The sequence below is a fragment of the Eurosta solidaginis genome, chromosome 5 (genome assembly GCF_040869045.1).
Source record: "Eurosta solidaginis isolate ZX-2024a chromosome 5, ASM4086904v1, whole genome shotgun sequence".
In the NCBI taxonomy this organism is placed as follows: Eukaryota; Metazoa; Arthropoda; class Insecta; order Diptera; family Tephritidae; genus Eurosta; species Eurosta solidaginis.
In genome coordinates, this window is record NC_090323.1 from 240,061,653 (window position 1) to 240,089,247 (window position 27,595).

General features: G+C 39.3%; 1 protein-coding gene across 2 annotated transcripts; it reads left to right on the forward strand.

The window, feature by feature from the left end:
- Positions 1 to 1,911: 1,911 nt before the first annotated feature.
- Cdc27 (cell division cycle protein 27) lies at positions 1,912 to 27,595 on the forward strand. Of its 2 annotated transcripts, XM_067789054.1 has the most exons (5): positions 1,912 to 2,401; positions 2,477 to 2,628; positions 13,456 to 13,531; positions 13,597 to 14,820; positions 24,223 to 27,595. In XM_067789054.1, the coding sequence occupies exons 2-5, from the start codon at positions 2,605 to 2,607 to the stop codon at positions 25,707 to 25,709; spliced, it is 2,811 nt and encodes a 936-aa protein (XP_067645155.1). In that variant the 5' UTR covers positions 1,912 to 2,401; positions 2,477 to 2,604; the 3' UTR covers positions 25,710 to 27,595. The 2 variants fall into 2 exon arrangements, with proteins under 2 accessions (XP_067645155.1, XP_067645154.1); XM_067789053.1 differs by having other exon boundaries at positions 1,912 to 2,628.

Genomic DNA, 27,595 nt, shown 5'->3' on the forward strand with positions numbered 1-27,595 from the left:
CAACTTCAACCGCAAATATCTCCGGACCGAGATAAGTTTTTCTTTTCCGCCTTCGGATTATTGTTGTCGAGTCGATACGCATCTTTTGACACCTCTCTCGATATTTTTGGTAGCGAGCAGTCGGCCCCTCAACTAGACTTTTACCTACATTTTTCCATGTTTATGCGTTTGGGTGCAGAAGCGGACATCTTCACAATTGCGCAAGATGATGCGTTTGTAAATGTAAACAGAACTTCAGTCTTAGCAGTTGAAACTTATTTCGACTTGCCAAATTCATATACAAAATTTCAAAATGTTATAAATATTCTCACTATGCAAAATAAATACTTGCTAATATATTTCGTAACTTATTCACTTGTTGAAATACAATTTTTTATTGTGAATTGCGTTGGAAAAGTTCCAACGGGTGATAAAAATAATTTCACTTGCGAAAAATGAAAACTTTCGTAGCCGAAACAAATGGCAAATTCTTCTTACGCCTTACATGCAGCAAAAGTTGAGAATTACCGACTTTTAGATGTCGATGATTTTATAATAATGGGTATTTGTTTCTAATGTTTGCGTATTTGTTGCAATGGAATAAAATGTGATTAGTATTTTCAATTGTGTTACAAGCTGCACAATTATTGTCATCATATATGTTCATTTTGTTTAGTGTGTCTTTGCAAAATGTGTGATTAGTTAAAATTCTGTTGTTTACTTTTATTTCAGTTTGTTCGATTTTTGTCTTTTTCTCGTGGAACCATGGTTTTTTTAATTAGTTCTGGATACATTTGTCCGTAATCTTTAACTTTATTTATTATTTGCCTTTGTAATCTTTCTCCCATTCTCATGTTTAATTTTGACTATGATTTATTTGATATGCTCCAAAGTGTTCAGGTAACTTTTTAAAATTCTATAACAGCGGTCGACTGCTAAAACATATCCAGAAATATTGAAACAGGCGTTTGAGACCCAAGATCTTGAATCCGAAAGCAGTAACTAAAAGTTGTATTTCTATAAAAGATATTACTCCAGACCTGTACGAAACAAAAGATAGGTATTCATAGTTCTCTCCCACAGCTCGCCTTTCTACATTGCGGTCATTTCGATGTCAAAGTTAAATCCCCGTTAAACCCTTTTCTACACATTTTTTCTGTCCATAACAAAATCGTCAAAATTACAAGAACCACATGGAAATTCATCTTTTCTTGCGAGTATCTCCTGAAGAGTTTAGCGATCCAAGAGTCCTTAGGGCCGTTTTCGCAATGTGTGGTTAAGCATCTTACCGACTCTTAGCCGACAGAGAAATTCAGAATGGGTTGCGGTAAACTATTAACCGGAGTGAAAAGTGTCAGCTATAAATAATGTAGTAAAAATCAGATGGTTGTTGATTTTTTGCATTCAAAATCATGTTTTTGTGAACTACTTCCAAAAAATATTCATAATGACTCAACCGGTGGTGAAAAAAAATACGAAAGTGTTATTTTAAGCTTTGCCAATCTCTGAGGCGTGCCTCCTTCTGCCTAATCTCCCTTAGTGTGTGTTACTTCATTGCCATGATCATGATGCGCTCGGGCTCTATAGCTCGTTCGGCCGCTGCCTTCCTAGTCATACCGTCCACTTCCTCGTTTTCATCCCCCCTCCGTGGCGCGGTACCCAGGCGAAGCAAATTGTGTTATAAGACCCTAAATGACTCAAACTCCCTACTCACTCAATGATCGTTCATGATCTAATCTCAACTGACGGATATTGCCTTGAGTGTGGCCTGATTGTTGTTGTAGTTGTTGTAGCGATAAAAACATTCGCCGATGATTGTAAGATTGATATGTGACGGTGCTAGAAAAAGTGGCATCGCTGTCTTCTAATCGGGATTGTCAAATCAATCAAAATGTCATTTCATTTGAGTGGCATCACTAATTGTTATGTGGAGCCTGTGTGCTGTTGAAAAAACGAAAGGTTTTTTACTATATTATCTATGTTAACAATTAGAAACAAATAAATCATCATAAATTTTTAAAAGTTGAATCAATCTAGTGAAATATTGCCTTCTGTATTGAATACGAACAGTGTGAAACATTAAAGATGTGCCGCGGCCCAAATGTAAGGTCTGAAAGCTGTCTGTCTATCGCAGGCGCGTCCCGGATCAATGAAACAAATTGTCTTATCCAATTTAGAAGTGATGCTTAAATAGTGAAAGCTATTATATTTTGAAGCAAACAAAATCTCTTATAGTTGAAATTACACGGAAATTGAGACCGTTGTTGCAATATTAAGAATTGATTCTATCTCAAATCCATATGTGATCGACGTCAATGGTTTGGAATGATCAATACTTTATAGAAAAATAAAAAAATATAGTGAACTGGATTTTAAGAAATAAACAAATTGCTTTGTGAAGTTAAATCTCGAGGAAAGCCTGGTAACAAAAATTGTATGTAATACTTTATTGTGGAATATCAACACATACACATTTTTACATATGCAACGAACCCAGGTGTGCCGCAGGAAAAATTTACCAACATAAGTTAGAAACCAAAGAACAAGTAGATGTAAAACTTCTTATATATATTAAGGTCTACATAAAATTTCTCAGTACACTCATCATAAAGGAATTTACGCATCATGATTATACAGGAGCCTGTCCAGGTAACTACCACGCATCGTTGCATTAACGTGACATGTTTATACTTAATTTTTACTTAGTTTCAATATTCGAACTTTCGGCTTAATTAAACCCTATCATGAACTTATTTTCTAACCGTTTTTTGGTTTTAACTATTAAATGTGCGTTAACTTTTTAAAGCATATATTTTTAATATGACCGTTTTGCTATTCTATAACTTATGAGTATGGTGGACAAGTTTCGATGTGATCACATTAATCGTTCGGTTCCGTGGAAGTCGAACTGGAACCAGAAGGAACTCACTCATTCAAACCAGCAGTTCCAACAGATTCTTAACTTTCGGGTATTGTCTGCTATCCAAAGTTCATTTGTAGTTATCAGTACAATCTAATGCTAGAAAAGAGGGTTATGTATTGTGAAAGAAGAAAGGCGCTATATCCTTCATTACTCCGTAGACACCCAACTAAAGCTCGTACCTCTTAAGACCTTCTAATTGAACTTACTCTTTGGTTGTAGAAGCCGCAAAAAAACTAGCTGTGAATCCGGTTCATTTGTTTCTCAAAGAATATTTAGAGTAAAAATTGGTGCCATCAGAAGGCTGAGCAGTGCTGCAGGAGTTTGTTGCCCTGAAATAAGAAACAAAGGTCCTCAACGCACCTGTTTGGAGAGACTAGAGTAACTCTGATACTATTGACTTCAAGGCCCACTTGCAGAAAGGCAAGTAATCTCCTTAAATCAAAGTTCATTTTATACTCTTTAAAAATATATAAGCTTAGCCTCTCATAAGTAACTAACTCTGAAAAATATATTGTTGCTCTGCAGTTGGGTCTAATGTGTAACAGTTTTATCGATGTGTCCTTGGCTGAATATAGATTCTGTTAGTAACAAGCGCTTTTAAAGTACAAGGCCGACCATCTCGGAACGATCTAATACGACCACATTGAACCTTATAAACCACGTATTTTCAAGTAAGTTATAAATGGCCTTATTTTAATATCAAAGCTACTGGTAGATACACATCGCTTCCCACGGCAGTCGGTTCTATGTATCGGAGTGAAAATTGTCATCCTCCCAACAGATCGGTGCAGCGAGACTGCTCCATGGTCAGCTCCGGAAAGGAATTGCATTCAAACCAAACACCATTGAGCCACCAGCCCCCCACGCCTATTTGCATGAATAATCTTGGGTCGCCAAAGTCTCGCCTGCTTAATATGTGTATGTTACATTCATATTCGGGGAGTGTCCTTATCACTACAACAACAACAACAACAACGATATCTCTCCGCGCTTAATGGCATCAACATCAGAAACGTAATACATATCTAAACCCAGAAGAATGAAACACGGGGTGCCACAGGGTGGTTTCCTATCCCCATTTTTGTTTAACTTCTACATATCGCCTCGCCGTGAGCAGGAGTTACCATGGCCCACCCATTGATGAGCTATGTAATAAAATAAGCGACCCTCTCCCTGATCTATCCAAGGTGTTCGCCTCAAGAAAAACTGATATTGTCACCGACCAAATCGCCGGTGGCCTTATTTACAACATGTACAAAACATATGTCGACCATTTTGAACATCCACATCGATTGCATTACGCTACCGACTGTTTTACATCCAAAAGTAATGGATGTGACGTTCGATCAGGATCTACATTTTGGCGAGCATGCATCCGCAATTGTACCTAAAATTCAAAGCCGTAATAAAATTAAGGGGTTGATTCTGGACAATTAAGAATTTTACCTGTTACAATATCCAGACCGATGTTGGAACGGTTACTCGTGTTGTTGTTGCTGTTTTAGCGATAATGACACTACCCGAAGGCCTTGGAGAGTGTTATCGATCTTGATAGTTCTTTGCCGGATGCAGATCCGGTACGTTCCGGTAATAAGCACCATTAAGGTACTAGCCCGACAATCCCGGGACGTTTTGGCATGACCACATGAAACCTTCTAGGCCATGCCGCCCTCCCACCCCCTAAATCCACGAGGACCTTGGGGTCGCCAGAGTCTCGGCTGTTGAAGAAACAGGATTCGACACTAGTAGGTGAGGTTTACAATTGGGTTGGGGAAGCTATATATTGCGCTAGCAACCCCTTGAAAGTGTTGCGTTACACAACCCTTTGAATTAAGTTGGTATCTTAGTCGCCTCGCACAACAGGCATACCTGCCGCGCGTATATTCTAAGATCCCTAACCCGCTGGGGTTACTCGTGTATTTCTCGGTAGTTTTCTTTTTTCTTCTGTAAAAGTAGGATATTGTATATTGATAACAGGATTAGCCGGGCGCGTTTTAGCAAAGGCGATTATAAGTGAATCTTTCCTCCTTATGCTTGTCTGGATAAAACGGCTGTATTGGCAGGTGCCGGATCTCATCATAATGCTTATGCAGATCTTGCCTTAACCCTCTTGGAGCCGTTGCTAGATCAAGCAGTTGTTTGCGAAAGTGGCACGGTGCTTGACAGTATAGCAAAACTGCCTGGTCAGCATTTCGTTGTGCTCTTTAACGATGGGCCTTATTATGTACATAGGTGATGTTCAGGGGGCCCCATTCGCTTCCCAAGGCAGTCGGTTCTATGTACCGGAGCGACTAGGGATTTTTCCCGACCAAGGACTGTCATTTTTTATTTATTTATTTATTTATTATTACGGTCTTTAAGACCTAGTTTAGGTTAAAATAAGAGATTAAACATAAATACTCAATTACATAAATACTCATGTCACATTTAGTGAAGTACAATATAAAAACAATTTTTCTTTGAACTTACTAAACAGTCTTTCAAATCAGAAGGTAACTCATTATACATTTTATACCCTAAATATTCAAGAGACCTTTTGGCGAACTCAGTTCTTATTCTAGGCAGTCTTATATTATTGCAATTTCTAGTTCCATAATTGTGGATTTCATGATTATAATGTATTTTACTACTCAGGTAATTCGGTAACATTCCTAACTTAAGTTGGTGTATAAATTTCAATGTGAAATAACTAACTGACTGTTTAATACTAAGCCAGTTTAATCTATTGAGCATTACAATTTTTGGCGTTCTTGGAGGACATTTTAAAATAAATCGCATTGCCTTGTTTTGCTGTATTTGAAGTTTCTTAATATACATATCATTACTTAATAGCAGAATAGTAGGACAATAAATGAAGTGTGGTTCAATAATTGAACGATATACCAATGTTTTATGACTTTGACTGATATGTTTACATGTTCTATACATGAAGCCTATTTTCTGTGCAATTTTCCTTTCCAGATATGTTACATGCTCTCCAAAATTTAGATTATCATCAATCAAAACTCCTGAATACTTAATTTTGTCTACTCTTTGGATTTCCATGTTTTTTACCTTCAGCGTAATAATATTTAAACAATTGTTACTTATGATATTAGTGTTTTTACAAAATATCATGAACTTAGTTTTTTCGACATTTAATTTCAGTTTTCTAAGGCATAACCATTTTTATAGCGAGTCCAGGTCTTCTTGTACTTTCAGCATGGCACATTCTGCATATTTTTCACTTATGATAAGCAATGCATCATCCGCAAAACGACGTATTTTACAATATTTTAAGCATCTTTTGATATCATTGATATACAATGTAAACAATATTGGCGCCAAGACCGAGCCTTGTGGTAAACCAATGTTAACATCCACCACTGATGAAACCTCCTTTCCAATTATCGTTCTCTGTTTTCTGTCACCCAAATAACTCCGGAACCATTCCAACGCCTTTCCTCTTATACCAATTTTAAACATAACGTCCAATAGCTCAGATCTATCGACAGTTTCAAAAGCCCGTTTTAAATCCAAGAAGACAGACACTGTAAATTTTTTGTCCGCCATGTCTTCTTTCCAATCTGCAATTACCATATTCAACGCTGTTTCACAAGAATGGCTCCTTGGCTACGCTTCCCAAGGCAGTCGGTTCTATGTACCGGAGCGACTCGGGATTTTTCCCGACCAAGGACTGTCATTTCAGTGTGACCCCATTTAATTTGTTTCGTCCCTCCCACAAATTGTCATCCTCCCAGCAGCTCCTTGCAGCAGGACTGCTACATATTCTCTTACTCCGGGAAGGTATCGAACCCAATCCGGGTCCGTCTCCTGACCCCGGTCATGAGAAATGGTTTTGCTGCATTTGCCAGAAAAGAATCTTTTTAGGACGGTCATACTCTGTTCAGTGTGTCTCGTGCAAGGGGTGGTTGCATCGGACAGGTTGTTCTGGGCTTGATCCCAAAACCCGACGTCCACGCAACTTTTATAAATCTTTTGTGGCTCCTTGCTGCTCACGCCCAAGGGCGTCCCGTAGTCTACGCCTAAGCGTATCCCCACTACCTTCCAGCAGCTTCGCTGCTCAGCAAGCCACAACAAGTACCCGCTGCTGCTCGCGCCCCACGGCGCCAACAACTCAAACAGCTGATACCACTCATAACTACTACCTTCGTAGTAGAGCTGGTTGCAATGCTGAGCATCAGCCCCTGCCCCCGTCTTCTTCTCCCCCTCTCTTTTCTGGCAGCAATCGTGCAGGTCAGGGAAACAGACTCTTAGTCCCTGCCTCCGTTTGCACCGTCTGCCAGCACAGAATATATAGGTTTGCGACATCCGCTCAATGCAGCTCCTGCCTTGGGTGGTGCCACTTTCCTAGATGTTCTGGTCTCCGCGACGGCAACCCCCCGACGGGTTTCATCGCGCCATGTTGCCAGGTCGCAAACCCAAATCATCCGGGTACCCCAATGCTTGCCCAAGGGCGCCCAGTCCCAAGGCCACAACAGCAATTGCGTCCTGGCCTTCCACAACCTAGGCGTAGTCACCCCTCACTTACCCCTGAGGAGTGGCGGCGTCACTCCTCATGCACTTCAGAATTCTGCAGTTCAACTGTAATGGACTAACTGGGAAGATTACGGAGATAGTCGATTTCATGAAGCGGCACAACATCCGCATTGCTGCGATTCAAGATACTAAACTCACAGCAAGATCTGCATTGCAGACCTGCTCTGGTTATAATGTCCACAGGAAAGACCGCGAGAGCGGAAATGGAGGCGGCCTCGCGTTTATTATACACCACTCTGTGCAATATCATATATTTGATCCTGGCATCGACCGCAGTGACAATGTCTTAGAACGTCAAGGCCTATCTGTCCGGTCAGGCGATGCAAATCTAGAAATCATCAACATCTACATCCCTCCTGTCACCTGTTGCCCCAGTGGATACCGCCCTAATATCGAGGCCTTACTCACTGTCAACAATCGCATTATCTTAGGCGATTTTAATGCCCATCACGACCTATGGCATTCAAACTTGCGGGCGGACAGTAGGGGTGAGATGTTGGCGGATCAAATAGACGAAACGACGTTCTGCACAATAAACGGAGACGCCCCCACACGTATGGTAGGAAGCTGTCATAGCTCGCCAGATATCTCAATCGTGAGCGCAGAACTCGTAAACTGCGTCAACTGGCAGCCGATGGTAACATTGGCATCCGACCACCTGCCCATACTTATTTCGTTCGAGCGTACCGCCGATTTCATCGTCACCGAAAAACGCACTTTCATAAACTTCAAAAAAGGAAAGTGGGAAGAATATAAACCTGCAACAGACAGCAGCTTTGCTGCCCTCCCTATCCCGACTGATGCCCGCCAAGGGGAGCGTGCCTTCCGTAAGGTCATTGAATCCGCCTCGGCACATTTCATTCCCGCCGGGAGAATTCCCGAATCCGGCCCCACTTCCCGGCGGAGGCCGCGAGCTTAGCGAGGGAACGCGACCTTATAAGACAGCTTGATCCAGGCGACCCCCAAATAAGGGATATAAACCAACGCATCAGATTGCTTGTGGACGAACACAAGCGGGCGAAATGGGAAGAGCACCTAAGAGGTTGTAACCTCTATACCGGTGTAGGTAAACTTTGGTCCACCGTAAAGTCCCTATCGAATCCGACTAAGCACAAAGACAAAGTTTCCATCGCCTTTGGCGATAAGGTGCTGTCGGATGCGAAAAAATGCGCGAGCGCTTTCTGCCGACAATATATAATGCATCCTACGGTCGACAAAGATAGACGGAGAGCCAATAGACACGCACATAAACACAAACTCAGCGCGTCACCAATTACCATCACCGCTAGAGAGGTTGAGGACGCCATTGGTCGCGCTAAACCATCCAAAGCAGTGGGCCCAGACGGCATAGCCATGCCGATGCTTAAAAACCTAGGGAAAGAGGGTTTCAAATATTTAGCGCATGTCTTCAACCTGTCTCTTTCCACCTTTGTCATACCCGAGAAATGGAAAATGGCCAAGGTGGTCCCGCTACTAAAGCCTGGGAAACCAACGTAGGTGAGTCATATCGTCCGATATCTCTCCTATCGCCAGTGGCAAAGACGCTTGAAGCCATTTTGCTCCCTTATTTCCAAGCACATTTTCAGCTAGCCCCTCATCAGCATGGCTTCAGAAAACTCCATAGCACTACCTCCGCGCTAAATGTCATTAGCACCCAGATAAATTGCGGTTTGAATCAATATCCCCACCATAGAACAGTACTCGTAGCGTTAGACCTATCAAAAGCTTTTGATACGGTCAACCATGGCTCGTTACTGCAAGACCTGGAAGGGTCCACCCTTCCCCCATGTCTTAAAAGGTGGACCGCAAATTATCTGGGTGGTCGGCAGGCATCGGTGCAATTCAGAAACGAAACATCAAAACAAAGGAGAATTAAACAAGGGGTGCCACAGGGTGGTGTCCTATCCCCGCTTTTGTTTAATTTCTACATATCTAAGCTACCTTCACCACCGGAAGGAGTCACAATCGTTTCCTACGCCGATGACTGCACAGTAATGGCCACAGGCCCAGGCCCAAAGATCGATGAGCTATGCAATAAAATAAACGGCTACACCTCCCTGATCTCTTCGCCTCGCGAAACCTGGCATTATCACCGACTAAATCTTCCGCGACCTTATTTACAACATGGACGCCCCAAATGTCGACCATTTTGAACATCCACGTCGATGGCACTACGCTACCGACTGTCCTACACCCCAAAATCTTGGGTGTGACGTTTGATCAGGATCTACATATTGCTGAGCCCGCAGCCGCAATTGTTCCGAGAATTCAGAACCGTAACAGAATCCTCAAATCCCTCGCTGGCAGTACCTGGGGAAAAGATAAAGAAACGCTCATGACTACATACAAAGCAATTAGCCAGCCGATTACGTGCTACGCGTCACCCATATTTATTTATTTAGTCTAGTAACAAATGTTTATTACAGACACTTATAACTAAATTACAGAGACCAGCTTATAATAAGCTATGGAGAACACTAGCAAAAAGAATTTATATTATTACATATTAAGTAATTTTTTAGTTTAAGTTGAAAAGCGTATTTTGAGTCGGAGAAATCAATATCCAAAACACTTGAGAAGCAATTAATTTCTGATAGGGCTCTGTTAATAGGCGCTTTTGAGTTATAAACAGTTCTACTCAGCCCTATGAAAAAAGATTTCAAAGTGGCAGAGGTTTCTACAGGGAGTATTTAAGCATGGTCTTTCAAGAAGCAGCGCGCAGTCAATTTTGCCCGTGAAGAGGTCGAAAATGAACAACGAGGCCAAAAGAATTCTGCGACTGTTTAGGGATAGTAAGGATATTAGTTGGCATCGAGACTCATAAGACGGGATCGGTTCAGAGAAACGTAACGAAATAAGCGCGAAGCGCATAAAGATTATTTGAACCCGCTCCAGGCGGTTGATGTGAACTGCGTGGTAGGGCCGCCAAATGAAAGCCGCATACTCAAGTTTGGACCGCACAAAGGACGTATATAAAACTTTGAGTGTGTAGGGGTCAGAGAAGTTTGCGGAATGGCGTCTGACCAAAGCAAGCATTGAAAGCGCCTTAGAAATTGTGAAGCTGACGTGAGTGTTAAAATTAAACTTTGAGTCGAAGTAAATCCCCAAGTCTTTAACTTCAAGAGTCGTACGAAGAAAGGTTTCTGCAATATGATAGGAGGTATGAAGTGGCCTCAGCAGTTTACCGTACGTCACAGACTCCAGGGAAACGCGTTTCACTCTTGCTCAACTTCGTTCTGGATCCAGAATCAACCCCGACATACAAAATGTATGCCCCGCTTGCAATGTGTCTCCACATGACACCAACCATCTCTTTAATTGTAATGTGGAACCAACGCCTCTAACACCCCTTTCCTTATGGTCCACCCCTGTTGAAACAGCAAGTTTCCTTGGACTCCCGTTAGAGGATATTGATGACAATTTGTGATCGGTCACGGCTGTTAGGTGGGGCGAAGCATTGCTACAACAACAACAGGGGGTCCCATTTTGGTGGCCGAGCCTAAAGGCTAGTTATTGGAAGAAACTACAGGTTTGTCAAAACACCGCTCCCGGAACTGCTAGGAGTAGTCTTCTAATGTCCTCAAAAGAAAAAAAAGAGCACAAAAAGGTTCTCAAAGAAATCCATCAAAACGCATCAGGCCGCTTTGCCAGGAATGGCCCGGCCAATCTAGTTTTTAAAGTCAAATCGTCATGGAACTTGGGGGTGGGGTGGGAGGGATAGCCTGAAGGTTTAACGTGGCCATATAAATCGTTCCCGAGATGGTCGGGCTACTACCTTAATGGTGCTGTGGTACCGGAGCGTACCGGATCTGTATCCGGCAAAGGACCATCACATTGATAACACTCCCCAAAGCCTTCGGGGAGCAACCTTATCGCTACAACAACAACAACAACTCACTCCACGCAATAAAAAAATATCTACTGACTACCTTAAATACGCAATGATTTGGGTGGGTGGCTTGGAATCACGTCTTTTCCAACCTCCCACTCTTATCACCAGCTCCAATAATTTTGCGCGGGTGGCTTGGAATCAAGTCCTTTCCAACCTCCCACACATCGCAGCCCTACTTGTTGTGTGTCAAATATACATCAGCTGCTCGAAATCACGTCTTATCACCAGCTCCAGTAATTTTACGCGGGTGGCTTGGAATCACGTCCTTTCTAACCTCCCACACATCGCAGCTCTACTTGTTGTGTGTCAAATATACATCAGCTGCTCGAAATCACGTCTTATCACCAGCTCCAGTAATTTTACGCGGGTGGCTTGGAATCACGTCCTTTCTAACCTCTCACACATCGCAGCCCTACTTGTTGTGTGTCAAATATACATCAGCTGCTCGAAATCACGTCTTATCACCAGCTCCCGTAACTTTGGTCGGGAGGCTTGCAATCACGTCCTTTCCAACCTCCCACGCATCGCAGCTCTACTTGTTGTGTGTCAAATATACACCAGCTGCTCGAAATCACATCCATTCAGACATCACTATTAATCAATTCCCGTTGCTCGGCATCACAGTCCATCCCGACAACTGATTTAATAATATAATACATATTTTATAATAAAAATTTCATTTTGTATGCTCCTGTAATTTATCTGTAATCAGTAACTATATTTAGTCTGATTAATTGTTAAATTTGTAGACAAATAAATAAATAAAAATGGCGAAAATTTTCAACTTGCCTATTTATATATAGATTCTTGACCTTGTTCCATTTCCGATTCGCACTACCCCTAGCTTTACCTATCTCAGCACAATTTCTTGTTCATCCCCTGTTTGCATTCGAAATAACTATTCTTTTCTTTTTAAATTTTTTTATATTAGGTTTTTTGTTTTCTTGAGCCATGAGCGAAACATAAAGAATATTACGAAATCGGCCAAGCCGTGTTCATTTTTTATATATATAGATGAAGTATCTTTTGTAATTAAAACGACACGAAATTCATTTCACTTGTAGTCTGAATGTACTTTGAATAGTATTATATGGAAATATGTACAAACATGTATAAGGTGCAGGGCGTATTCTACTATGCAGTAATGCAAGACAAAGCGGAAATCCTGCCAATGCACAGGGCTGTGAATCATCTCGGGTCTATGCCTAAGGATGGTAAACGGGTATTGATTTTCTCAGACAGCCAGGCCGCATTAAAGACCCTGGACTCATTCGTCGACAACGCAAAGTCGGTCACTGAATGCCGCAGATCTCTTAACGAGATGGCTCAGCACTTCAGTATCAGCCTTATATGGGTATCTGGGCACAGGGATATTGAAGGCAACTGCAGAGCAGACGAGCACCACCGAGCATATCCTTCGGGGAAATGATTCGGTAGGTATACCCATGGACACTTTCAGGCTTCGTGTGAACACAAGCACTATAAGAAATGCAAATAGACGATGGTCAGCCATATCATCGTGTGAGACATCCAAGCTAACATGGCCCTCATATGACAAAGGGCGAACAAGAGCGCTTCTGATTTTAAACAAAGCAGTTCTATCGTCCCTGATAAGAGTTATAACAGGGCATTGTTTAATAGGCACGCATGGTGCTAGAATGGGGGTAATGACCTTCGACTATTGTCACAGCTGCAGATGTACACAAGAGGAGGAGAGTGTACAGCACCTTCTCTGTCAGTGTCCAGCGCTTAGTAGGCGTAGGTTGGCCATCCTTCGTAAACCTTTTCTACATGACCTTGCTGAGGTCTCTAGTTATGAAGTGAAGGCTGTAGCAAAATATATAAATTCCACGAAGTGGTTCGAGCCAATTTAGGCTGGGTAGGGGTCCTCTTTGAGACCGTATAGGGTATTACAATGGGCCCATTGCTGACCTAAGTAGTGAGCTGTTACCATAGTGTTCAGCTCAGCCCTCGCAACCTACCCTAATTCAAGACAATTGTATATTTTAATTAAAAATTAGAGCTTTAGCAAACGAATTGAACAGAAACTTTGCATTATTGTATCCTTGAAGACGCCCCAACTTATGTTTAAACATTTTAGTTAACTTCTATTATCTTTTAGGCTGCTATTTGGCATTGTCTAAATTTCTATGATTTCAAGGATGCCGTATTTCTATCTGAGCGCCTATGTTGTGAAGGTAAGTTTTGTCTTTTATAATTAAGATTATTTAAAAAAAATAATAATAATTCGTTATCATTCTAGTTGAAACGGACGAAACTATTTTTCTTCTTGCAACCAGCTATTATAGATCAAATTTAGTACATCAAGCTTATTGGCTATTAAAGGAAAAAGCCAGAGATTCACCCTACTGTCGATTTTTACAAGCAAAGTGTGCTTTCCAACTAAAAAAATATGCAGAATCTGAATGTGTGTTGGTTAATGGTAGTTTCGGTGATACAAAAAATCTAGATAATATTGTAAAAGATTTCGGCGAAATTGCATGTTTCGTACTACAGTTAATAGCACAAATTTGTGTAAAAACAGAAAGAAAGAAAATTGCCGCTGAAGCTCTACGACGCGCCCTTAAAATAAACCCATTTATGTGGCAAGCGTTTGCTGATTTATGTCACATGGGCGAACTTATTGATCCTACTGTTACGTTTAATATTTCTAATACAGATGTATTTAATACTTGCCAAGGTAGTGCAAACAGCAATTCGCTTATTCTTTGCGCTAACGCCAGTCAGAATGTTACGCTAAATGATAGTAGTAGTCCGTATTTAAATAGCATTGGCAAAAACGAACCCACTTCAGATATTTTAATGAATAGCATACAAAATAGTTCAAATTACATTCTCTGCACGCCAGTTGAGCAACAATGGCAACAACAGCACCAAGCACAGCAAAATATAACGCTACAGAGTCTTATTACACCGAATAATAATATTAGCAACAATTTAAACAATTCTATGTCAATGCTAAGAGGTATTAACACAACTGGAGGTGTAGCGATTGGTAGCAATTTGCAGAACTCTGGGCTAATGATGTTGGATGATACACCCGTTGGTTATACGACAACAAACAATAGCAGCAATGATCAATCAAGTTTAAATGCGTTACAAAATTTTGATAGCAGCGCTGGCACACCGTTTCGCAGGCAATTCAAATACCTTTCAGCAATCTCTCCTACAACACCAAGTTTTGGTATACTGCCCATACACAGTCCATCTGGTGGTGATTCGTCTTTTGTTGGCACTGCCCAAATGCAACAAGCGAACTTAAGTACTTTAAATACACCTTCACCGCAAACACTAATGGAAGCTAATCAAGAACCGAAAATTATTGGAAAGAAGATGAAAAGTCATATGGGAAATCTTATAAATCGCAAAGAAGTTGGTACCACAGCAACAAACAAACCCGCCGTTTTCACACAGACGGGTAATCTTACACCTCGTACCCCTAACAATCAGGGCGGTATTTCGCCAGGTAAATAAGTAAAAAAAAAAAATATGTTAAATTCAATTTTATATCAACGCCACCAATACTTTGAATTGATTCTCCTATCAACTCCCCCAGCGGGTTAGGGGGTTAGAATATACCCGCGGTAGGTATGCCTGTCGTAAGAGGCGACTAAAATACCAGATTCGAGTGGTTGTGTAGCGCAACCTTTTTAAGTTGCCAGCGCAATATATAGCTGCGCCAAACCCAATTGTCAATTGAAAAGTAAAGTCCTCTCACGGCAAAAGAAAGTCATAATCTACAAGTCACTTATCGTACCCGTCCTGCTATATGGGGCAGAAGCATGGACCATGACAACAGTAGATGAAGCGGCTCTGGGAGTGTTCGGGAGAACAGTTCTTTGAAAGATTTATGAACCCCTACGCGTTGGCGATGGCGAGTACCGAAGAAGATTTAACGATGAGCTGTACGAGCTATACGCAGACATCAACATAGTCCAGCGAATTAAAACGCAGCGGCTGCGCTGGCTAGGCCATGTTATGCGAATGAAAGATGACGCTCCGGCCAAGAAAGTGTTTCTATCGGAACCCGCCTATGGAAGCAGAGGTAAAGGGCGGTCCCCACTCCGTTGGAAGGACCAGGTGGAAAACGATTTAAACTTCCTTGGTGTAACCAATTGGCACCGGTTCGCGACTGGCGCGCCTTGTTGGACGGCCATAACCATTTAAACGGTTAAGCGCCAATTAAGTAAGTAAGTAAACCCAATTGTCAACCTCACTTTCGAGCGGCGAATCCCGTTTCTCTAACTGACGAGGCTCTGGCGACACCAAGCTCCTCATGGAACTTGGTGGTGGGGAGGGAGGGACGGCCTGAAGGTTTAATGCGGCCATTTAAATCGTTCCCGAGATGGTCGGGCTAGCACCTTAATGGTGCTGTGTTACCGGAGCGTACCGAATCTGTATCCGGTAAAGGAGCATCACACCGACAATACTCCCCAAAGCCTTCGGGGAGTAACCTTATCGCTACAACAATAACGACAACAACAGCAACGTTCTCCCATCAAAAAAGAAAAGTTGCAATACAAAAATACTATTGATGACTAGCACTGTTAAATAATGTCAAAATTGTTGTGCTAGGAACAAATTTTCAAATAAAATACAAAAAAATACAAAATGCAAGAAAAAAATGTATATTGGAACGATTTGCCGTCATGCCTTGTCAAATTTGGTTTTGAGACAAACCGGTTTCGGCGTTGTGCCATCACCAGTGTCGATTTTCGTTCTCGATGATGGCACAACGCCGAAACCGGTTTGTCTCAAAACCAAATTTGACAAGGGATGACGGAAAATCGTTCCAATATACATCATTTATCCACCCTGTCGGAAAATCAACAAAACAAGATAAAACAAGAAAAAAAATCGATTGAAGGAAAACGGCGAAATCTCAACATATATTGAAAATGTATGGAGTTAGAAAATTTTCATAATTATGTTGGAGCTAGCAGTTTTTATTTTTGGTAACTTTTAGCGAATCTGGACAATAAACGCACTCTTTTCTTTTACAACCATATACAGAAATTGTCCCCCATTCCATCATCAGTCCTTTTCAGTGAAAGTGGAGTCAGCAGCTCTTACCACAGCGCCGATGTTATACTGCTTTTGTTTTTTACACGATTTTGATCATAATAGAAATTTCAATATATGCACTTACGGTAAAAAAAAGCCGACGAAAATTGTTCCCTCTTACAGTATTTCTACGGCCACTACAGCTCGTCGAAGAACGTTTTTGATTCTTGTGGTCAATATTGGCAATACCTCAGCTCATTTGGTCATATGTTAAGACAAAAAAATTAGTAAGCTCCTGGCAGTTTTCGTAAACACAACCATATTTAATAAAAGTAATAGTGTTATCCTTAAGAAAGAAATTTAAATAAATGTCTACAAACTGGAAATAACCCGAAATATGACTAGCGTAGGCGACATACATTGCAGTGAATCATCGTTTAGTAGATTCTGGATGAAATATATAGAATCAGAGACTTTATTCCGTCATTTTGAAAGCGTATGACCACGAAAGGCCACTGAACGCGTTAATAGGAGTATCATTAAGATAGCTCTTCTGAACACATTTAAAACAGCTGCAGAAATTGCCATTGAGTTTAAGGATATTATAAACATGAAAATTAGAATCACAACGGTACACCGTCTCTAGAGGAAAAATAATTTGATGGCCAATGGCTAAAGAAAAAAACCACTTTCCACCACAACAAAGCTATCCCGCACGCTACCTGGTATTACGAAAAGATAAATTGGACAAAATGAATTTTATTCATAATTTTTGTTGTTATATCGGCCTACCATTACTGATTTGTAAGATCGCGGGTCGAATCGAGCTCAAGGCCTAACAATAATTGTTGCCGATGAAGAAATTTTGTGGTAAGAAGCTGGGTTTTATTCTAGCCAAGGACCATCTAATTATTTTGCCCAAAGCGACGGCGGACCATGTTTATACTATCCTTCACTTCCGCGGAAGTTTCTGGAAGAGTTTTAAATGTATTCAGAAGAGCTATCGTGACGATACTCCTATTAACGCGTTCAGTGGCCTTTCGTGGTCGTCCACTTCGATAACGAGTGGATAAAGTCACCTATTGAATATATTTCGTCCAGAATCACCTTAGGTGTATTTCATTATATTGTTCTCCGCCGACGCTTTCCATATTTTTCGTGATTTGTTTTTTTTAAACAATTACGTAAATATTTTTTTTATGGATAGGACGAAAACTGCTATGGACTTTCTAACTTTCTATCCTTAAGATACCACATAATAAGTTAAGGAATTATCGATGTTAACCACAATAACTAAAAAGTTTCCTTACGCAGCTGTAGTGACTGGAAACGCCGTAACAGGGAAAACATTTTCCTTGGCTTTTTTTCCCCGTAAGTGTACATTATAAAGCAGAGCATTGCACACAGAGTATATTAACTTTGATTGGATAACAGTTGGTTGTACAGGTATAAAGGAATCGAGATAGATATAGACTTCGACATATCAAAATCATCAGTATCGAAAAAAAATTTTATTGAGCCATGTCCGTCCGTCCGTCCATCTGTCCGTTAACACGATAACTTGAGTAAATATTGAGATATCTTCCCCAAATTTGGTACATGAGCTTATCTGGACCCAGAATAGATTGGTATTGAAAATGAGCGAAATCGGATGATAACCACGCCCACTTTTTATATATATAACATTTTGGAAAACACAAAAAACCTAATTATATAGTAAATAATACACCTAGAATGTTGAAATTTGACGTCTAGACTTATATTGAGACTGGATAAAAATGTGAAAAAAAATTTTTAAATGGGCGTGGCACCGCCCACTTGAGATAAAATCAATTTTACAAATATTATTAATCATAAATCAAAAATCGTTAAACCTATCGTAACAAAATTTGGCAGAGAGGTTGCATTTACTATAAGGAATGCTTTGGAGAAAAATTAACGAAATCGGTTAAGGACCACGCCCACTTTTATATAAAAGATTTCTAAAAGGGTCGTGAACGAATAAAATAAGCTATATCTTTGCAAAAAAGAGATTTATATCAATGATATTTCATTTCCCAAGTGGATTTATAACAATAAATAGGAAAAACTTCAAATTTTAAAAAATGGGCGTGGTACCGCCCCTTTTATGACTAAGCAATTTTCTATGTTTCGGGAGCCATAACTCGAAGAAAAATTAAGGAATCGTAATAAAATTGGGTGCACAGATTTTCCCTATAGCAGGAAATATTTCTAGAAAAAATGGACGAGATCGGTTAAAAACCACGTCCACTTTAATATAAAAGATTTTTAAGAGGGACATAGACGAAAATAATAAGCTATATCTTACCGAAAAAAAGCTTTGTATGAATAGAATTTTACTTTCTAAATTGAATTATAACATTAAATTGAAAAACACTAAAATTTTTGAAAATGGGTGTGGCACCGCCCCTTTTATGACTAAGCATTTTTCTATGTTTCGGGAGCCATAATTCGAAGAAAAATTAACATATCGTAATGAAATTGTGTACACATATTTTCCTTATAGCAGAAAATATTTCTAGTAAAAATGGATGGGATCGGTTAAAGACCACGGCAACTTAGATATAAAACAAATTTAAAAGGGTCGTAGGCTAGAATAATAAGCTGTAACTTAGCAAAAAATAGTTTGAATCAATGATATTCCACTTATCAAGTTTTATTGTAAGAGGAAATGGGGCGACATTTTTTTTAAACGGGTGGTGCCACGTGTTATGTAGAAAAGTAATTTATCTGAAATGAAATATGCAATTGAAGCTCACGCTGAGTATATAATGTTCGGTTACACCCGAACTTAGACACCTTTACTTGTTAATGGTACTTTTGTTGGAAATTATCATGAGAGTGGTTTGGCCAGGGGAGTTGTGTTATGGTAAATATATAACCGTTGGCTAAGTTAAAATTATCGTCCTGAGCTCTACTATATATATTATATATTATTTTTAAATGGTTTTATTTAGCTTGACTTGACATGCCGGCCGGTCGGCCGTTGTGAACGAATTTGGTAATTAATATTTAAGTAAATTCCCGATAAGCTACAAGCTTGAAACTTGGAATATAGTTCAGAACCCGATGACAATGCGAACAATAAGATTAAAAAAACTCCGATAGGTGGCGCATGGATCGAAATATTTAAAAAAATCGTATTTGTGCTCCGATTAGGCTCATATTTGGAACACATATTACATACATGAATAGAAAGCGACATATGAAAAAAATCGCGGCCAAGTGGCGCAAGGATCGAGATATTATTTGTGGTCCGATTTGGCTCATATTTGGAACAAATATTACATAACGTCCGGTAGAAGTGACATCAAAATATTTTGGAGTTAGAGGAGGGACAAGCATACGTGGCGCCGAGTCGAGTAAAGTCTTTGGAAGGATTATGTATTGAGGACTTAGATTGTAACAAATTGTCATGAAATAGTCCGTGTAAACATGAGTCACTAAATGAAATAAATATAATGAGAAATAATAGGCAATTAAATAAAGATTAAAAACTTGAAAATAAAATAATTAAAAAATAATTTTAAGTTAAACGATTTTATTGAAAACAATACTTACATTAAATAATAATAATACTAAAAGCTGAAATATAATTAGGTAGGTCCGAGGTACTACACCTTTTCCAGTTTACGTTCACAAATTTACAATTCAAATTCAGAAAATTGCAATTCAGGATCAGAAAATTACAATTCAAGTTCAGAATTTCCAATTTAAATTCAGAAATTCCAATTTAAATTCACAGAATTACAATTCAAGTTCAGAATTCCCATTTCAAGTTCAGAAAATTACAATTCAAGTTCAGAAAATTGCATTTCAAGTTCAGAAAATTACAATTCAAATTCTGAAACGTATAAGTAGAGTGTTGTTTTTTTAAGTTATTCCAATTCATACTGCGTAATGTAATACTTATATGTTATTTGCGGAAGTGTTGATGTTTCGCCGACAATGGTGGCTTGGATATACTGTACCCCAAATTTTCTCCAAGACGTGTACATCCCGAGCTAAGAAATCAAATGGAGGATAAGTCTTTGTAACAATTGCATGAAGATGCTCCGGCCATGAAATAACTTGGAAAGTAATTGGAAGGGGGAGACCTCCTCAGAGTTGCGAGAGGCAGGTGGAGGAAGACTTGATCTGTGCACACAGTACTTATAAGTTACTTTCGGGATTGTGGACGCTCCGTTGACTTCGTCTTCACTGCTGTCATAATCAATGCAGATCAATGCTTGTGACCTTTAGAATATAGCTGGATGTCCTTGTAACTGACCTCTTATGAGAGGAGGAGAGCGAAGAGAGGAAAGGGTTTTTCCTTAGCTATCTCCTTCATGTAAGCAAAATTGATTTAAGTGAGTTAAGGAGTCCAATGCTTCCTTAACAGACAGTAGGCCTTCATATCCTTGTATCAAATTATTTTTTTTTTTTTTTTTTTTTTTTTTTGTGTTTCGTGGAAGGAGGAAATGCTTTATGCACTGACCGGGATATTTAAGCCTCACTGCGAGACTCTCCGAGTATAGGACTCCCTTCTTCCATGAAGGCCTACCCACTAAAACCTAACCTCCCACGGCCCGCGCTAATCCCCGTACCTGGGACCGCGTTTAGCATTACTTCGGGTACGGGTGCGCGCTACGTGAGCTCTATGGCTACTCTCACGCTAATGGGCTAGGCATCCGTCTTCTCGTTTACTGGTAAGTATATGCCTCACATATGTGCTGACCGTATCCCATCTGTCTCTTCGACAGGTCATGTTATTAATGACACTGCCCGGGGATAGGTCGCCAAGTACATCTTCTACCCTCCTTCGCTGATGGGAGAAGTGCCTGCATTCGAAGAAGGTGTGGCGTACATCGTCTATTTCCCCACAGTACAGGCAGCTCGGGCTATCAACCTTACCCATTCTGTGTAGGCATTTGCGGAAGTAACCATGTCCCGTTAGAAACTGGGTCAGGTAAAAGTCTACCTCTCCGTGCGGTCGCTTCAACCATGGATTCAGTTCGGGGATTAGTTCCCTAGTCCACTTTCCTACGATGCTGTTGCTCCACTGATCTTGCCAACGTCGGATCGATTCTTCTCGCGCCTGCATGGCAACAGCAGCTCTACTTGCTTGCGATCCGTTGTCATATATTGTTTTTCTTTCCTCAACGAGAAGATATATCGGTATGGTTCCCGCAACGACCAGGACAGCTTCAGCTGATACCGTGCGGTAAGCCGAAGATATTCGCAGCGCCCCTCTGCGTTGGACCGAGGTGAGGGCGACTCGGTTCTTCCGGTATTTCATTGCGTTCGCTCAGATTTCTGCACCATATAAGAGTATAGAATCCGAGGCTGATGCAAGCAACTTCCTTGTGCATGGCTTTGGGCCACCTGTGTTTGCCATTAATCTACTCAACTGCGCTATTATGCGCGCAGCTCTTTCGCAGGCCCCTCAAATTATTAGCGCTAACATTTACCATCTTACATACTTTAATTTCCATTGCATGAAAGAAAAAATTCCTGAAAAACTTTCTGAACTTGAATCATAATTTTCTGAACTTTAAATGTAATTTTCTGAACTTGAATTGTAATTTTCTGAACTTGAATTATATTTTTCTGAATTTAAGTTGGAATTTTTGAACTTTAATTGGAATTTTCTGTAGTCATCACACTCCTCATCAATCTAGTGACGCTTTTATTTAATTGTCTGGTCAACGCCCTAGATTGATGAGGAGTGTGATGACTAGTACCTAGGACCTACCTAAATATTTTCTAGCTTTTATTATTATTATTATTTAATGTAAGTATTGTTTTCAATAAAACCGTTTAACTTAAAAAAATTGTTTTTAATTATTTTATTCAATATTATTTTTCATCCTATTTTCGTTGTTATACTCAGTTGAGCAGAGCTCACAGAGTATATTAACTTTGATTGGATAACGGTTGGTTGTACAGGTATAAAGGAATCGATATATAAAAATCATCAGTATCGATAACTTGGGTAAATTTGGTATGGTAGGTATCTTGATGAAATTTGGTATGTAGGTTCCTGGGCACTCATCTCAGATTGCTATTTAAAATGAACGTATAGTCCGACATCGTCCACGCCCACTTTTTCGATATCGAAAATTTCGAAGAACCGAAAAAGTGCGATAATTCATTACCAAAGACGGATAAGGCAATGAAATTTGGTAGGTGAGTTGAACTTATGACGCAGAATAGAAAATTAGTAAAATTTTGGACAATGGGCGTGGCACCGCCCATTTTTAAAAGAAGGTAATTTAAAAGTTTTGCAAGCTGTAATTTGGCAGTCGTCGAAGATAGCATGATGAAATTTGGCAGGAACGTTACTCCTATTACTATATGTATGCTTAATAAAAATTAGCGAAATCGAAGAACGACCACGCCCACTTAAAAAAAATTGTTTAAAACAAATTTTAACAAAAAATTTAATATCTTTACAGTATATAAGTAAATTATGTCAACATTCAACTCCAGTAATGTTATGGTGCAACAAAATACAAAAATAAAAGAAAAATTCAAAATGGGCGTGGCTTTATCATTTAATTTGTCTAGGATACTTTCAATGCCATAAGTCGAACAAAAATTTACCAATCCCTGTGAAATTTGGTAGGGGCTTAGATTCTAGGACGATAACTGTTTTCTGTGAAAAGGGCGAAATCGGTTGAAGCCACGCCCAGTTTTTATAAACAGACGACCATCTGTCCTTCCGCTCGGCCGTTAACGCGATAACTTGAGCAAAAATCGATATATCTTTACTAAACTTACGTGAACTAACTTTGTATTGGTATACAAATTGGCCGAAATCCGACTATGACCGCGGCCACCTTTTCGATATCGAAAATTACGAAAAATTAAAAATGAAAAAAAAAATGCCAAATACGAAAAAAGGGATGAAACATGGTAATTGGATTGGTTTTTTGAAGCAAAATATAACTTTGGAAAAAACTTTGTAAAATGGGTGTGACACCTACCATATTAAGTAGAAGAAAATGAAAAAGTTCTGCAGGCGAAATCAAAAGCCCTTGGCATCTTGGCAGGAATACTGTTCGTGGTATTACATATATAAATAAATTAGCGGTACCCGGCAGATGATGTTCTGGGTCACCCTGGTTCACATTTTGGTCGATATCTCGAAAACGCCTTCACATATACAACTACCACCCCTCCCTTTTAAAACCCTCATTAATACCTTTAATTTGATACCCATATCGTATAAACACATTCTAGAGTCACCCATGGTCCACCTTTATGGTGATATCCGGAAATGGCGTTCACCTATAGAACTATGGCCCACTCCCTTTTAAAATACTCTTTAATACCTTCCATTTGATACCCATGTCATACAAACACATTCCAGGGTTACCCTAGGTTAATTTTCCTAAATGGTGATTTTCCCTTATTTGTCTCCAAAGCTCTCAGCTGAGTATGTAATGTTCGGTTACACCCGAACTTATCCTTCCTTACTTGTTCATCGTATTTTCGTTGTTTTTGTTGTTTGCTTGGTTGATTTTATTACATTTAACAATAGAGACATAGTTTACAGCTAATGGAATATAAAATTAATAAGAAAGAATAATTCCAAAATAAAACATAAGTTCCGAAAGAGAAATCAATTCCAAGTATGTGTGAACGCTACATATCATGAACATTTATGTACGTATATCGCACACCTATTTAGATCAAAAGAGAGCTCACTCAAAAGTCTCAAATTTCAATATAAACATTCCATTGGAGCATGGCAGAGCCATGAGTTGAGTTGATCGCCGTTTTGATCTAGGTGTGCGATATATACTATAATTACATTAACAACACTCATATTTTTCATCTGCATTTATTTAATTTCCAGCCTCATTGGTTCCCAACGCTGCAGTGCGACGCAGCTCACGTTTGTTTAGTAATAGCGCCTACTCTGTAAAAGAAAACAACAAGTCTCCAAACATTACTAGTAACAAATTTGCACTGCCACGATCACCACCGAGGAAAACCAAGACACGCATGCCAAAAATTTGTTTAAATAATGAATTAATTGAAGATAAAAGTATTAATATTAATACAGATAAAATGAATGAAAAGAATGCCGCGCGAAAAGACAAAGAAAAAATTGAGACAATAACATCGGCCAACACTGGACACAATCGTTCGATTGAAGACACCAAAGTTTTATTGAATAATAATTTAAATAACGCACAAACAATGGCGCATCACGTGCTTAACCTAAAAAAGCAATCGGCTGATGGTTTGATGGCATTACTACGTGATTTGGGTGAAGGCTTCAAGCTATTAACACTTTATCAATGTAAAGCCGCAATTAAACATTTTGAAACAAATATACCAAAGCATCATTTGTGCTCAAGTTGGCTTCAGTCTCTTATTGGCTTGGCTTATTATGAATTACGTGAATATGAATCAGCAGTTGCTGTATTTAAAGATATACACGAAATCGAACCACATCGTTTAGATTATATGGAGATATATTCTTCGTCGCTTTGGCATTTGCAGAAGGAAGTGGATTTATCAGCTTTGGCGCAAGATTTAATAAATCAAGATAAGACTTCACCAGTTACTTGGTGTGTAGCTGGAAATTGCTTCTCATTGCACAAGGAGCACGAAACAGCGATCAAGTTCTTCAAACGTGCAATACAAGTCGAACCCGATTTTGTATACAGCTACACACTACTTGGGCATGAGCTTGTGCTTACTGAAGAATTGGATAAAGCAGCTGATTATTTTCATGCCGCCGTAGCGCGAGATCCACGACATTATAATGCATGGTTTGGCATAGGTACTATATATTCGAAACAGGAAAAATACGAATTAGCTGAATTATACTACATTAAGGCATTAAAGATAAATCCACAAAATTCGGTAATACTTGTACATATTGGTGCTATGCAATATTTCATGCAAAAGAAAGAACAAGCACTTCAAACTCTTAATACAGCAGCAATGCTTGATCCGAAAAATCCACTAGCACGTTTTCATCGTGGTTCGATTTATTTTTCATTGGGTAAACATCAAGAGGCCTTGCGTGAACTTGAAGAACTAAAGGAGGTGGTACCAAAAGAATCTGTAGTATTTTATTTAATTGGAAAAATTCATAAAACATTAGGAAATGTAGACTCAGCGCTTATGCACTTTAGCTGGGCAACAGATCTTGATCCAAAGGGTGCAAATAATCAACTTAGAGATGCGTTCGACTCGGCTGTAGTACCAATGTTTAGTCCCAGCAGAAATGATCAGAGCGTAGAGGCAGATCAAGAGCCATTATCTGAACGTTCGGATGACTCAACACAAGCACAGCAAGACATAAATTATGATAGCGATGCCTATTGAATTTGCTTTTGAAAAGTATAGCTTGTTATGCCAACTGCAACTAAATACAGATGTACATCGATGAGTGTTAAATGTAAAATAAGGAGCGCGTACTCAGTGAGCTCAAATGATTTACTATAAAGCTATTGTATATGTAATGGATGTACTTCTACTTAATTATTATCTATACATTGTTGTTCTACTAAACAACAAAAAACGACGTTGATAAGCAGAGGAAACTAATATACCTAGGTACATACAATATTTCGAAATTGGATCCACGAAAAACATTAAACAACAACATAAACTTTGCTCGCTTCCCAAGGCAGTCGGTTCTATGTACCGGAGCGACTCGGGATTTTTCCCGACCAAGGACTGGCATTTCAGTGTCACTGCTACAACAACAACAACAACATAAACTTTGTTAAAAGCAGCTGAAAGCTTAGCTAAAGCGGACGCAAAGAGCACATAGTTAAGCGGGATAATCAGCGTATTAGGCTGATGTCATTATGGAAATTAATTAATTTTATTTATACATAAATATCAAACTATAAACTGGCATATTTTTCGAGTTAAAGTTATTTACGCTCTTCAATTAGTCTTTTGCAAGACCTAAAAATTATATAGGATATGGTGCGCTGTTCTGTAACTCGATTTAAAGCTGATTCTATTCGTACTTCCTTTTCACTTCAAATTTGTACAAGCATTATATAGTAGAAACTTCTCCGAAAATATGTAGCAAATTAGAAAATAGATTTTGAAATTATAGAATAGAATTTTGAATTTGAAAGTATGTAGAATTTCAAATTTAAACTGGAACCTCGAACCTAAAAGTAGTATTTTAAATTCGAAAGTATTGCTAAATAACACTACGGACCCAATCAGTCTATGTGAGGTCCTGATGGACCGGCCAGTTCAACCTAACCTAACCTATTGCTAAATAAACAAAATATACGTATTGCTGCCAGTTTATTTGCGAAATGGGATACGAAATAGAGGCTCTTATACAGCACTAATATTTCAATACTTCCGTATAATATAAATACTTATATATGTAGCAATTTGGCGACCCCAAGCTCCTCATGGAACTAGGGGGTGGGGAGGGAGGGCTGGCCTTGAAAGTTTAATGTGTTCATATAAATCGTTCCCGAGATGGTCGGGCTAGTACCTTAATGGTGCTTTGTTACCGGAACGTACCGGATCTATATCCGTCAAAGGGCCATCGACATGGATAACACTCGCCAAAGCCTTCGGGGAGTGGTTTTTCAGCTTTACTGATCTATTAGGGTCAAGTGCAAATAAAATGCGATTTATTCCACCATTTCGCCTTCGCCTTCGGGGAGTGTATATCGTTAATACAACAACGACAAAAACTTACATATGTACGTATTTTACTTATACATATTTTAATTTGTACGCAAACGTACCAAAAAGATAAGAGAAAGAGGACGAGTGACTGATTACAAAAAAAAAAAGAAAAGAAAAATTTAACTCGGAAATCTGCACCGAAGGCTTTTGCAGCCAGTATGCCAACAAATTTTGGATAATATTGTAATATGTATTTATTTATCCAACAAGTAATAATAATAAACAAAAAATTTAATAAATGTTACAGGCGCGTAAGGATAATTTAGAGCTAATTGAATATCTTAACTATTGTGGCATATAAAATATTATTATGCAATATTAGTTTATTAAACTTGGTTTTCTTAAAGAAATTTGTAAATATTGCTAGATTACAATTTATACATACAAACTTACATTCATTTAAAAAGGATTGGTTTTTTCATGACTATTTAATAATATATTTGTGGGACCATTGCCTCTGCTAAAACTAGATACACACATACATACTAAGATAAGGATATCAACACGAAGAAATATTACATAAAAATCAATATACAAAA